This window comes from Periplaneta americana, chromosome 11 (genome assembly GCF_040183065.1).
Source record: "Periplaneta americana isolate PAMFEO1 chromosome 11, P.americana_PAMFEO1_priV1, whole genome shotgun sequence".
In the NCBI taxonomy this organism is placed as follows: Eukaryota; Metazoa; Arthropoda; class Insecta; order Blattodea; family Blattidae; genus Periplaneta; species Periplaneta americana.
In genome coordinates this window covers 146779418-146792537 of record NC_091127.1, presented here as the reverse complement: position 1 = coordinate 146792537, position 13120 = coordinate 146779418, and the positions used below count along the sequence as shown (strand labels likewise).

At 38.3% G+C, this 13120-nt stretch overlaps 1 protein-coding gene across 1 annotated transcript in view; it reads left to right on the top strand.

The window, feature by feature from the left end:
* The window catches only part of Tsp96F (Tetraspanin 96F), a 223706-nt gene extending 219441 nt beyond the window's left edge, over positions 1-4265 (top strand). The window contains exon 5 of the mRNA XM_069840192.1: positions 4116-4265. Coding sequence (XP_069696293.1) covers positions 4116-4223 — 108 coding nt within the window. The 3' untranslated portion in view covers positions 4224-4265. The remainder of the gene's footprint in view (positions 1-4115) is intronic.
* Positions 4266-13120: the final 8855 nt, after the last annotated feature.

Below are 13120 nucleotides of genomic sequence, written 5' to 3'. Positions count from 1 at the left end.
TTGTTGACCATCAGAGTGTTGCTTTGGTGTGACATCTTAGTACCGTAACTTAACCAGTGCAAATGTGCAAGCATGAGTGTGTGTGAATTACAGAATATTAATTTTTCTCAACTTTCCCTTGCGGAGAAGATTGAAGTGAAATTTGTATATACCAAAATCTACTGCAGCGCCCCCAATCCACAAGTTCACGAGCCGCCACTGATATGTGTATATTGTTTGCAAGATATGGGGGCGATTATTTGAAAGCAAACCATAATGGAATATATCAGTACCAATATTGTGTTTAAAGATATGAAGTGATTGTAGAGTAGGGAAAGTTACGTATCTTTTATCCGACATTTCTGTTCCTCAATAAACATCACAGTCTAGTATATACAGTCGCGAAGCTCAATACGTAGTAATTTTAAAGGCATATTGGTTCCGTTAAGTGCAATGTTAATTGATAAAAGAGTTCTTTCAGTCAATACTTAACATAAAAACACAATAAAACATGTCATAACATTTAAACAGGTTTAAAAACAAACGTTTTCGCCAATTTTGATTGGCATCTTCAGGTCGTGTATGTCGAATAGAACATGTTATGATAAGTGAACACTTGGTATATAAGGTTAAAAACAGAAGTTAAAAATATAATATACTTAAAAACAGAGAATAAAACTAGCAAAAAGCCACCACGATATATGTAGAAGCACTATGTTGAAAGGGGCGTGTATGATCCAAGGAAACGGCGCAACTCTTCCGTCATTGCAGGTACAGCTTTCATGACAGATTTAACGATGCTACAATACGTAGTAAATATGCAAACATTAGATAGTTGCTCACCACTAGGGTCGCTGATATCGCCTCATTACAGGCAATGCAAAATAGTACCGTCACAGTCTGTTGTTTCTAGCACCCTCAAAACTCAAGCTTCGTGACTGTATATAGTAGGCTGTGATAAACATATTCCAGGTTGTTCCAATCTCTGGAAACACTTTTTGAATGACGTCATGTCCGTCAGGCATCACACGACAGCTGAATTGTGGCGAAGGGCGACAGACCAATAGTAAGTGATTTTATAGTCAGAATTCGCTATGTCTCACAGCAGCAATGGCCAAGAAAATCGAGCTTTTTTTTTGGGAGGGGTACATTACGACCATTTCTGATGTCAAGTACAGTTAAGTGAAATTAATAGAAGCCTGCAAATAAACGTTGTTTCGTTACTTCAAAAAAAGGCATATTCTGTGCTTGATAAGACTGTTAAAGGTCGGATGGGATTAATTTGTATCATCTCAGGGGTGGGGGATTGTCTCGGGGGTGGATTTCCTTGCTTTTTCCTCTCTGGAATTAATCTCATCCGAGCTATACCAGTCTTATTAAGTACACAGAAGATGCCTTTCTTGGAAATAACGAAACCACGTTTTTTGCAGGCTCCTATGATTTTCACGTAACTACTTGGCATTGCAAAGGATCGTAATGTACACCTCCCAAAAAGGCTCAATTTTCTTGGGCATTGCTGCTGTGAGACACCGTGCACTCTATGAGATCTCTCACTACTGGTCTGTCACCTCTCACCACAGTTCAGCTGTCGTGTGACTCCTGACGCACATGACGTCATTCAAAGTCGTTTCCAAAGATCTGAGTAATTACGAGGTTTGCAATTTAAATTACTATGTTTCCAAACTGACAAAAATGTCTGATTGCAGCTTCAATGCTGTGGTGCCAATGGACTAAGGGACTGGGCTGGCAGCAAGTTCAACAAGGGAGACAGGAATATTCTCGATTTGACCGTGTCCTCACTGGTCCAGGTGTACAAAATTCCAGCAAGTTGTTGCTTGTGCTCATGTACCCGGCACCATTTATCCAGAGGTGAGTTGTCATCCATACAGGAGGTAATAATAATATTTGCATTTTTTGTACATGATATTATGGATCTCTATTCCTTTTAAACATATTAGGTGCGTTTTGTAAGTAGTTGTGTGTCACTTTTGAACCTTGGATGTTTGACAAAAAGCTTTTATTATTGGTTTGACAGATGTCAACCAGCCAGTCACATGACGTGATGCATAACCTAAGTTATGCAGTTTTGTTTCATGTATCACACCAAAACGGATGTTTGCCTTGTAAGGATTTCAGATCAAACATGAGGAAGCTGGTCTTCAATAATACAAATCATTATAATACAAAAATTATGTAAACACAACAAAAATTATTAAATTAATTGGCTAGTAAATGTTCTGATCTTCTGTGTGGATCTATGATGTTGTAGTTTCCAAGAGTGTAGATAGCTGCCATAGAGATGAGTAATGTATCAGATTATGATGCTTAGTATGGATTCAAGACCTAGGTCCTCGTGAAGTTGAGCAATGCAGAGTACATGTGGTGAATTTGTAATTATTCTTGCTGCTCTGTTTTGCACCCGTTGGACTTTTAAAAGATGTTTGGAAGCAATTTCGAAAGCTTCACAGGCAAACAAGATGGCAGATCTGATGAGGGAATGAAAGTTTAGAGTTGCGATATATGGGATAAAGTTTCAGGAGTTTAACGTGAACTTTGGCTACAGTAATATCTAAATGCTATTTGAATATGAGCCTATGACAAGATTTATATCTTAGAAATATAGCACGACACTTTTTTGTACAATATTTTTATAATAAGAAAATTTAACAGTTGTGTAATATTTTTAAATTGTTTCTTTCCTATGTTAGACAAAATCATAGTGTATGTTAATATTATTTGCATATTTAGTGTGTAAATGTCTTATTTATTTATGTTACAAGACTAGCATCAAACGAAATATTTTGTATGTCAACCAAAATAATAATTACCATAATTGTTATTATTTTAACATTACTACAAGTTACTAATATAGATATAATAATTAATAATATAGAAATTATAATTCACGAAAACATTTATAATAAACAAAATGAAATTATAAATTCGTGTCTAAGTATATGGTATTATGTAATTACATAAGTCTGTACATAGTTGTCTAAATGAATACCTAATATTTGACACTGGGTTCATAATTGATGTGGTTTCCAAATACATTGATTATTTGAGGTAGTTGAACCATTCTCTTAAAGAATATAACGATTTGCATTTTAGAAGTATTAATGTTACTTCTCCATTTTGTAAACCAATCTTCTAATTGACGCACATAACTTTGGAGAATGCGGGTTATAAATAGAAGACTCTTAGCAGAATAGTACACAAGAGTGTCATGGGCGAAAGAGGCTGTCTGACAAAATCTGTGCATAGGAAAATCAGTTGTGTGCGAAAGATAAAGTGTAGGTCCAAGGACAGAACCTTCAGGGACTCCAGCTTTGGCAGGAGTAATGGGTGAAAGTTCGTGTTCAAGGTAAACTTGAAAGGTGCGAGATGTAAGGTATAAGCAGCTGTGTCAAGAAAGTGTCGTCTGATGTTAAAATGTGCAATAAAGCGAACTGGTACAGAACATAAGCAAAATGCTTTTATATAAAAATAATCTAATTCCCGTTTATTTTTGACTATGCCATAATCATTAAGTAATATACACCACTGATTACTTCAAAGCTCTGCAATGCCATGGGAAGAGTACATGTAGCAGGGTGAGTTTGAGAGGGTGGTAAAAGGGGTAATGGAGGATAAAGACTGTGGGCTCTGCAAATAATGCAAACTCATGCTAGCTAGCGCATACAAATTCCAAAATCGCAAGAAAATCCCAGAGGTTTTGCTTTCAACGTCTCTCTTCAAAGCAAGTTCAAACATGGCACAGTATTCGATGCAATCAATAATTATATTATTCTTAAAAAAAAATCCTTCTTCTCTCTCTTCTCCCCAACTCATTCCTAAAGAAACGTGGGGAACAAAAATGAGCATTCCTAGCTTCACCAGTGTTTAGAAATAAAATAAACACTACACAAATTTCATCGAAGTGTTCTGGTGCATACAGACAGAAATAACTATCGATGTCAAATATATTTAAAATCTTGTTAGCATAATAACATATTTTAGTAATTGGGGAGCCGAGTGAAATAACAGCATTACTGAAAAAATTCTGAATTACTATGCATATGTAAGAAAACACTACCCTCCACTTCGTTTCAAAGCAGTTACGCCAGTTAGTACTTACATGTATGTTTTTGTTTCAGGGCTGCGTTGATAAGTTGATCGACACACTGAAGAAACACATAAGTATTGTGCTTGGCGTTGCCATTGGAATTGGCGTCATTGTATTTATGGGCTCATCTTCTCCCTGATTCTTTGCTGCGGTATCCGTAATATGGACCGGTACAAAGCCTAAACTGTAACTCTGGATAATTAATTTTGCATCAATCAGTTCCATTTTTGAGAGAGAAGCATTTTTTCCAAAGCTGTGTGAAGTCAAAACATATAACGAATCTCGTTCACGAGCTGGTTAGAACAGGAACATAGCGGTAAAAGGAGAGAACGACTTCCATATTCAGTGTTTTAACTATTTGTGGCTTCAGTGTACAAACGCTGTATTTGAATGTTTAGTATAAATTTACGAACTTGCTGGCTAGAGCAGTTTGACTGAAAAGTCCTCGTCAGCTAAAGGTACGATCACACGTCGCTACTTTTGCAGCGATGCAGTACAAAAAACTGCGGCTGCCGAACCTGCTGCTCGCTACTTTTCCATGCTGCGCGCAACTTAAAAGTAGTGACGTGTGAACAGGGTTCTCAGGGTTGCAGCCGCGGCATTTTTTATATCGGTTTTGTTGAAACTTTTGCTGCAGTTGCAACCAGTGTTACCACCCAAATGTGCCAATGATACTTCTATTGCTTCGATATATTTTAATGTCAAATGTGATGAAAATAAATTATTTATAACAGTTATTAAATACACAACACAGTCTGAGCATAATTGGTGACGAGATAATTCATTTTTTAAATTTTCCGTAGCGTAGTTCCAAACAGGAGGGTTGCCAACATTGATTACGTGAATATACTGTTAGTTATCATTTAAGTATATAGGCGTTTTTAAAAGCTTTATAGTAAAAATAATGTCAATTTCTGAATACTAGATACGACAGAAAAGCAAATAATAGATAAGGAAGCTTTCGCATGAGTTTCTTAATAATGCGAACATAACCACAAAATGTATATTGAGAAGTCAACACGGAGATGGAAACCTGCAGCATGACTGCGGCTGCAAAAGTAGCGCCTTGCGTGTGAACAGACTTGCAACCTCCAGTTGCAACTTTTGCTGCACTCGGGTTGCGCAGCACGAAAAGTAGCGTGCAGCGCACTACATTTGGCTTACGTGTGAACACGACACGCAACTTTTGCAGCTGCAGTATAAAAGTAGCGCTGCAAAAGTAGCGACGTGTGACCGTACCTTTAGATGTGTTGGGTATTTTCTGGGTGGCAGCAGAGGAGCAAGATGTCCGTTATGTATGTTATATATATCTAGTATGTTATATATGACTGGTAAGATAGAAACAAGTCTGAAAACATTATACTTTCACATTTCAAAATAATGAACAAGTTGTTTGTTATAAAGATTTTGTCAGGGGCGGCCCGTCCATAAGAGCTGCGGAGCTGCAGCACTCCCTGCTTTGACAGGAAAATAAAAATATTTATTTTAATTTGTAGAAGAATTGTTACAGCTTTTATTGGTAAATTGCTTTATATTTCATCTGACCGGGAATATGTACTATTATCTTATGCATTATCTTTATTGCGCGTCGACTGTACTGGAATTGACACTGCATTCAAAGTTGTCCTGGGATCTGCAGGGTGGGACAGCTCATAGAGAGTATGTCTTGCATGGTCCGGGGGTAGAGAGGTGAAGGGAGGCAGATGGAAACTGCCGCTGTTTAAAACCCATATTTCTCTGCAGTGGCTTGCAGAGCAGGCGACAAGGGAAGATCTTTCCTCCCCTCCCACACCTTTATTGTAATGCTACGTCAAATGGATTCTGTTTTCCCTTGAAACTTAATGACAAAATTTTTATTTTCTCTTCACATACTTATTGTTGTAGAATCTTATCGAGTTAATATAACGAAATTAATATTCTCTTGTGCCTTATTATTACGTATATATCCAGGCTCCAGCAGAACCTAATATTTGCCTTAACTCAAAATGATTGCACGAGTAGAATCCTTTTGATATAGCACGTAAAATACGAAAGAGACTTCTTTTCCAGATTTAGAAAATTGTTGACCATCAGTATATCTGAGTGTTGCTTTGGTGTGACGTTTTAGTACCGTAACTTAACCAGTGCAAATATGCAAGCATGCGTGTGTGTGTGAATTACAGAATATTAATTTTATTTTTCTCAACTTTCACTTGCGGAAAAAATTGATGTAATGAAGTGAAATTAAAGGGACGTCCGTTACCCGACTTAAATCTTACTCAAGCTTCATCCAGCCGAAATAGTGCATATATGTAAGGAAGTATAACAATGAAATTTACGCTGAGCATTTGTGGTTGCCTCCTCTTCGGTGGTGATACTGTATAGACTAGGAGGGGTGTGACAGATTTAGGACATTTGCCCCTAAAAATTAAAAAGCACGAATCTTCGCAATCTCACCTGAAAAATGTTGTTTCATTGGCTATGTTAGTCAAAACTAATATTGCTGCGCAATTATGTGAAACGAACAGAACAAATAAACATTCTCAAACATAATCAAGAAGTGAGAAAAAATCGTGAAATTATTTTTAAAAATATTGATTGTATCAAATTTTGTGGCCAATATGAACTTCCCCTTAGGGGACATGATGAATGTGTATTTCGTGGGTTGCTACAGTCCGTGAGTAATCTAAATGAGCCTCTCAAAAATCATTTGGAACATGCCACTGTTTAAGGTAATTCTAAGACAATTCAGAATGCACTGGTAGATTGGAAGTTGAGTGTCTGCCAATCAGAAATTCAGACTGAAATCGATGATATTAGTTTTTTTTAGCGATTAGCAAATGATGCCACAGACATCTCCCAACTAAGTCAGAAAGTTTTGGTTTTTCGATATGTAGTGCATTTATTTTTGTCCTGTACTTATTAGTAATGGTATCAAGAAGTGAAATTTGTATGTACCAAAATCTACTGCAGCTCTCCCAATCCACAAGTTCACGAGCCGCCACTGGATTTTGTTATAAAATGTAGATACTCATCTTAATTTCATAATTGTTCATAAAAGATTCTATAGGATATTTTAAATCCTAACCTACGAATTAGGTATTTTTAGGTCATATTGAATTTAAGAATGTTACTCTTTGCTACATAAAACGAATAATAAAAGCAATATTTCGAGAGTAACGAGATAGCAACAAAATTGATTCGAACCTAAGAATCCGGGGCTTGCTCATTACTATTACATAGTCTAATTTTACAGCAAATTAACTCGACGATCCTCTTTCTTCTCAAATCGGTCAATTAGGTCACAACATACAGATCAACTGCTACTAGAAGAAGCTAAAGACAAATCTGCATTTGTTTCTAAACTCTCGATATACGTATTTAAAATACCGTATAAATAAATACATCTCGTAACAAAAGGAAAAAATAACAGGAACACCCGCAAACAATAGAAAAATCTAACAACATAAATGAAAACTTTTACGCAGGGAGAGAAAACTAACAACACGTGACTTAAATTTCTAAAACCAAGAAGAGAGAAAGAGAGAGAGCTTCCCAATACAGCCGAAACCAGCTGTGACTATAAGCAGTACAGTTGTCAGCGGTGGGTAGGACGTCTCAAAATTCGGCTCCCCCACGCGTTCTAGTTAAGTTTAAACACTCCGCTAACCAGCTATCTTATTGGTTGAATTGCTGTTGTCATGGTTACCGGGGAGTAGAGTGATGTAGCCGACTCCTCTCTCCCACTCTCGCATAGACACAGCAGGGTGCTAGATGTCGACTATACTGGGTGTTAATTTCAAAGTGTGTCATGACGTCACTGTTGTTGGGTCACCGATTTGAAGCGAGTTTCAGCTTATATGTTAGAGAAGTTGCCTATTATTTAAGGCGTTCTTCAATCTGAACTTGAGAACGAGTACGGTATAACTTGAACGTCGTAGCAACAGATGGCGGTCTGTGCGATCTGTACGGTCTGTGTGCTACCATAACCTCTTTCGAACTGTGTGTTGCGCCGGCAAGTCGTACGCAGGGTATTTGTTATCATCGGTTGCGTACGGTAACATTCCACAACACAAATCAAATGCTCCGTGTCCATGTTGACCGTCGAAGTTAATGTCAACAAATACGTAAGTAATCGTCTTAACCCTCTCCCCATATCCCGACAGTACGTATTTCCAAACAGTTCACATTCCTGCCACTACCGGCGTTATACCGTACGTATTGGTACGTGCTCTTCAGAATGAACGCCATACTTCCTAGGCAACTTCTCTGCCTCTTAGGTTATACACCTCTGCGGAAGTGTAGGAAGATTGAATTCTCTAGGCTCATCAGCTAGCCACATGACGGCGTACAGCGAGCCATGACACACTTTGAACTGAACACCCAGTATAAGTTACAGCGCTATCTGTTATTTTTCAGTACGAATTATTTCTACTATCTACAGTATAGCATGCGGGCATCACCAACTGGATGTGGTCGACTTTACGTACATCTTAGTCATAGTGGATAGTAAAATTAATATAAAAGGGAAATGTTCGTCATTGGCTATAACTTGTTTTGATCTTAATTCAGCTGGAATTATTACTGCCATATTGTGTTCTGGTAAATTATTAGGGGAGGCACAGCCTCCCTTGCCTCCCCTCAAAATCCGTCGCTACACGAAGTGCATTTAGCATCCTAATACTGTCCATAACATGAAAACTAGTGTGTTCAATGTCATTAATTTTGTTATTTGTACCAGCAGTGGCATATGTAGAATTTTGTCAAGGGGGGAGAGATTATTAAAATTGTTTACAATTTACATTATCTGTATTTTAAATTTTGTGTATTATTATTATCATTATTAAAATACGAACTGTCAAATGCACAAAACTTTAAGTGAACGTTTTACAATAAAGTCAGAACTTAAAGTAACGGTCAGGCGAATACCGCTCTTAAAATGAGTTTAAAATCGACAATGCACAATATTTAACATCCGCACTGCAGAGCTGTCAAGATAATCTTTTCAATATGTTTCACAACAAGTTAAATTCTAATTGTGTGTGTGTCTAATGCCATTGTTTCGGCTTCAGTTTATTACAAGACTGGTATTAGGCAGTAGGTCTCTCTATAATAAAGATAGCATTGTTACAATTAGAATATGCCACAGCACTAAGCACAGTAATTATATTGAAGGATGGGTAGGAGGAGTATGCCTTATGTCGATGTAGATTTTGTTACTCTGACAGTGAAATATTAGAGAAGGGAAAACAATTATGGATAAAAAAATATTCAAATCTAAAAGTTCAAGGAGGATGTTTAAACCCGGTAACCTCCCCCCCCTTGTGTATGCCCCTGGGTACCAGTAACATATTGTTTAGACACTATCATTAATACGGCTTGAAAGCTAGAAGACTACATTTACATATATTTTTGTAAAACGGATAATCAGGTGTAAGTGTATTCGGAGATTTCTGCTCATTCAATGACACTACCATGATCACAGTACCTATTTAATTCATTTTGTTTATACTGTGTGTAAAGTAATCTGTCTTGTAACCACTGCATTCTGGTGTTAGGTCACAAATCAAATGTCATATTGTTAAAGAAGGCAAACAAAAAGTGAAGTGTCCCATCAAACAAGGGACCTGCTTTCTGTTTGTGTGCTGGACATGTTTAATATTGTACATAATCACCAATTGCTAACTTGATCATTCTATGTAAGGAATGCACAATACATTAAAAGTAATACATTTAAATGCAATATGTTTTCTTTAATCCTTCAATTATTGTCACTTGTATCTCCTTTGTGGCATTTTCTTCTTATCCTTTACTTTAGCAGTCGCATACCAATGGACGGGAAGGGTCAGCTACTGACCCCAAAGAATATTTTGAGTATTTGACGGATGCAGATATTGAAATGAGGTTTTTAGAATAGTAATTTATGATACAAGTTCGTTAAGTGGATAGTTAACCCCTTACCGCATGGGATACTCTTGCACACACCAGTTTTATATTCAAATAACTTAAGTAGTTCTTTCTTTCTCAACTGATGTCACATAATGGTCAAATCCAATTCTTGACAGTGTGCCATATCTGTCCCAGTATCCAGTTTGAAATATTATATGCTTATATTATAAGTTATATGAATATAAAACCGATATGTGCCATATCTGTCCCAGTATGCGGTAAGGGGTTAAATATTAATGGACAGAGTATAGGTTTGAGAAACTAGGCTTGCCAAGTTTCTCAAATACACGATTGTCAAAATACAACTTAATGAATGTGTACCACACAATGTTTTTTCTTCGATAGTCTCAAATTATTACTTCACCTACACTATGCCCACTTCACGCACTGGTGTTGAAAAGGTTCACTTCACACACTATTAACGTGCGTGAAATTGCACTTCACTCACTATCGTAGAAAAACGTGGTTTACTTGATAGTTCTAGTAGTGAAACTGAAGATCTGAAGATGTTTTTTTAGTAGGTTATTTTACGACGCTTTGTCAACATCTTAGGTTATTTAGCGTCTGAATGAGATGAAGGTGATAATGCCGGTGAAATGAGTCCGGGGTCCAACACCGAAAGTTACCCAACATTTGCTCATATTGGGTTGAGGGAAAATCCCGGAAAAACCTCAACCAGGTAACTTGCCCCGACCGGGAATCGAACCCGGCCCACCTGGTTTCGTGGCCAGACTCGCTAACCGTTACTCCACAGATGTTGACCTGAAGATGTTATTCGGCAGCCTACAAAACAAGATACAATAGAAGAAGTAGGGGGTCAGAAGAAGAACAAGGTAACAGTTACTTAACCTCTTTGAATAATTAAAATGTTTTATGTCCACTGTGTGATCTATGTGTGAGATAACTGTTCTGGTCCGACAAGTGGTTTGGGTGGCATTTTGTGAATCCGACACGAGTGGACAATCCTGTCTCAGTCCCGACAGAGCCAATGTCATCCCCAGACGACTAACTGGTGAGTGATAAGCAAAAGGGCCGGATCTCCAAGCCTTTAAATCCTACCGGTACTATGTTCAAGATTTCACCCCAGCTTATGTGTAACTATTGTTGATGTTAGATGGAATGAGGGGGGGGGGGGTGGAGAGAGCTCGTGGAATGGAAGAGGAGTACAGGAATACCCCGGGAAAAGTCTCTGCAATGTCTGTTATATCCACCACAGATTGCATCGCGATCTGGCCAGCAATCGAACTCTAGCCACCTGGTTGGATGTCCAGTGCGCTAGCACTGATCCACAGGCGCAGTTAAAATAGATACACAATGGTATATAAATAGAACTGTTACAAGGTGCAATCAATATATCTCCAAACTGCACTTGTATTTATTGTACCGTTAAATACATGCGCGTGTCGCTGAAAATATTGCTTCCATGCCTGTTGAGTCCATCTGTCAAATAGCGTCAGATTGTCTTTAGGAACTGATGATGAAAGAGTAATGGAACAGAGAAAAATTCTCTCCGGCGCCGGGATTTGAACCCGGGTTTTCAGCTCTACGTGCTAATGCTTTATCCACTAAGCCACACCGGATATAACCCCGGCGCCGGACAGAATCGTCTCAGATTAAGCTCCAACTCTTGGGTTCCCTCTACTGGCCGCCCTCTGCACTATCATCTATGACGTAGTGCAGAGGGCGGCCACTAGAGGGAACCCAAGAGTTGGAGCTTAATCTGAGACGATTCTGTCCAGCGCCGAGGTTGTATCCGGTGTGGCTTAGTGGATAAAGCATTAGCACGTAGAGCTGAAAACCCGGGTTCAAATCCCGGCGCCGGAGAGAATTTTTCTCCGTTCCATTACTCTTTCATCGTATGATGATGCAGAACATCTGCATGGAAATATCATATGTACTTCGGTACATTAAAATAATATATATTTAGGAACTGAGCTACACGTGATTGTGTGTAAAAATGGTAAGGACCTATTACGATTTTTTCCTGGAATCTCTTCATTTACGCCTTATGGCAGTCTTCTTCTCTGCCTTTCAAGTGCTGCATTTAGTATAGGTTCCAGGCGTTTCCCCAGTTCTAGATAACTTTTCGTTTCCTATATCCTGTGTGTTGTGTACATTCAGGGCAGTCCGGAAACTTATTAATTGCTCCTTGTACATTTTTTTATGCATATTTCATTATTATCCGTCCATTTTTTAAATTTTCGGAACTATGTTATTAATATATTGGTACGATGTACCACACAAAGCATACAATAGTTTTAATAATAATAATAATAATAATAATAATAATAATAATAATAATAATAATAATAAAGCGCACAAATTGTGCATAATTGAGAGTCACTTGGATTGAACAAAGTTAATGACTGATAGCTGCCGATTCTCACAGACTAGGATATGGTATCTATCACATATCTTGTTGCATAAGACACACACACAGTTGTCATCCGGTTCGTGGAAAGACTGATTTCTGCATATCCTGTGGTGGTATCCATGAACCGCCAGCGATGTCACGAAGTGGCGGAGCTTCTGGTTCGTGTCTGTCCAGGTCCGGTTTATCATGGCCTCCGTTGTGTAGAAATCCTCCCAGGTGTCTTCCCTCTTCCTTATCCTCTCGTCTAGTGCTTTCTTCCAGTTGGAAGTGGAGGGCAGATCGAGTTTTGTTCTGAGTTCTTCTATCAAGAATGTCTCTTGGGCGAGCACGTACACCAGCCTGGAGAGAGTATGTTTTGATACTCCTAGTGCAGCCTTCAAGAAGCGGGCCTTGACATTCTCTAGTGTATGGAGGTCTTTCGTGCGCAGCTTGTCCCACGTTAGATCTAGTCCGTATGTAAGTATGGGGACTATCTTGGTGTCGAAGATGATCATCGCTGTTTTGAGAGATAGCTTGGTTAGTTCTCTGATGTCATGAATGGCTTTTGTGGCTGCTGTAGCTCTTTGCTTGGTGTGTACCCTGAATGAATTTGTTGTGGTCTGTAGTGTCAGTCCGAGGTATTTGACCTGGTTTACAGTTTGTAGAGGTTCTTGTTTCAGGAAGATTTTGTCTTCTTGGGATATCTTCCCCCCTTTCCTGAATATCATGTGCTCTGTTTTCTGCATGTTTATCTC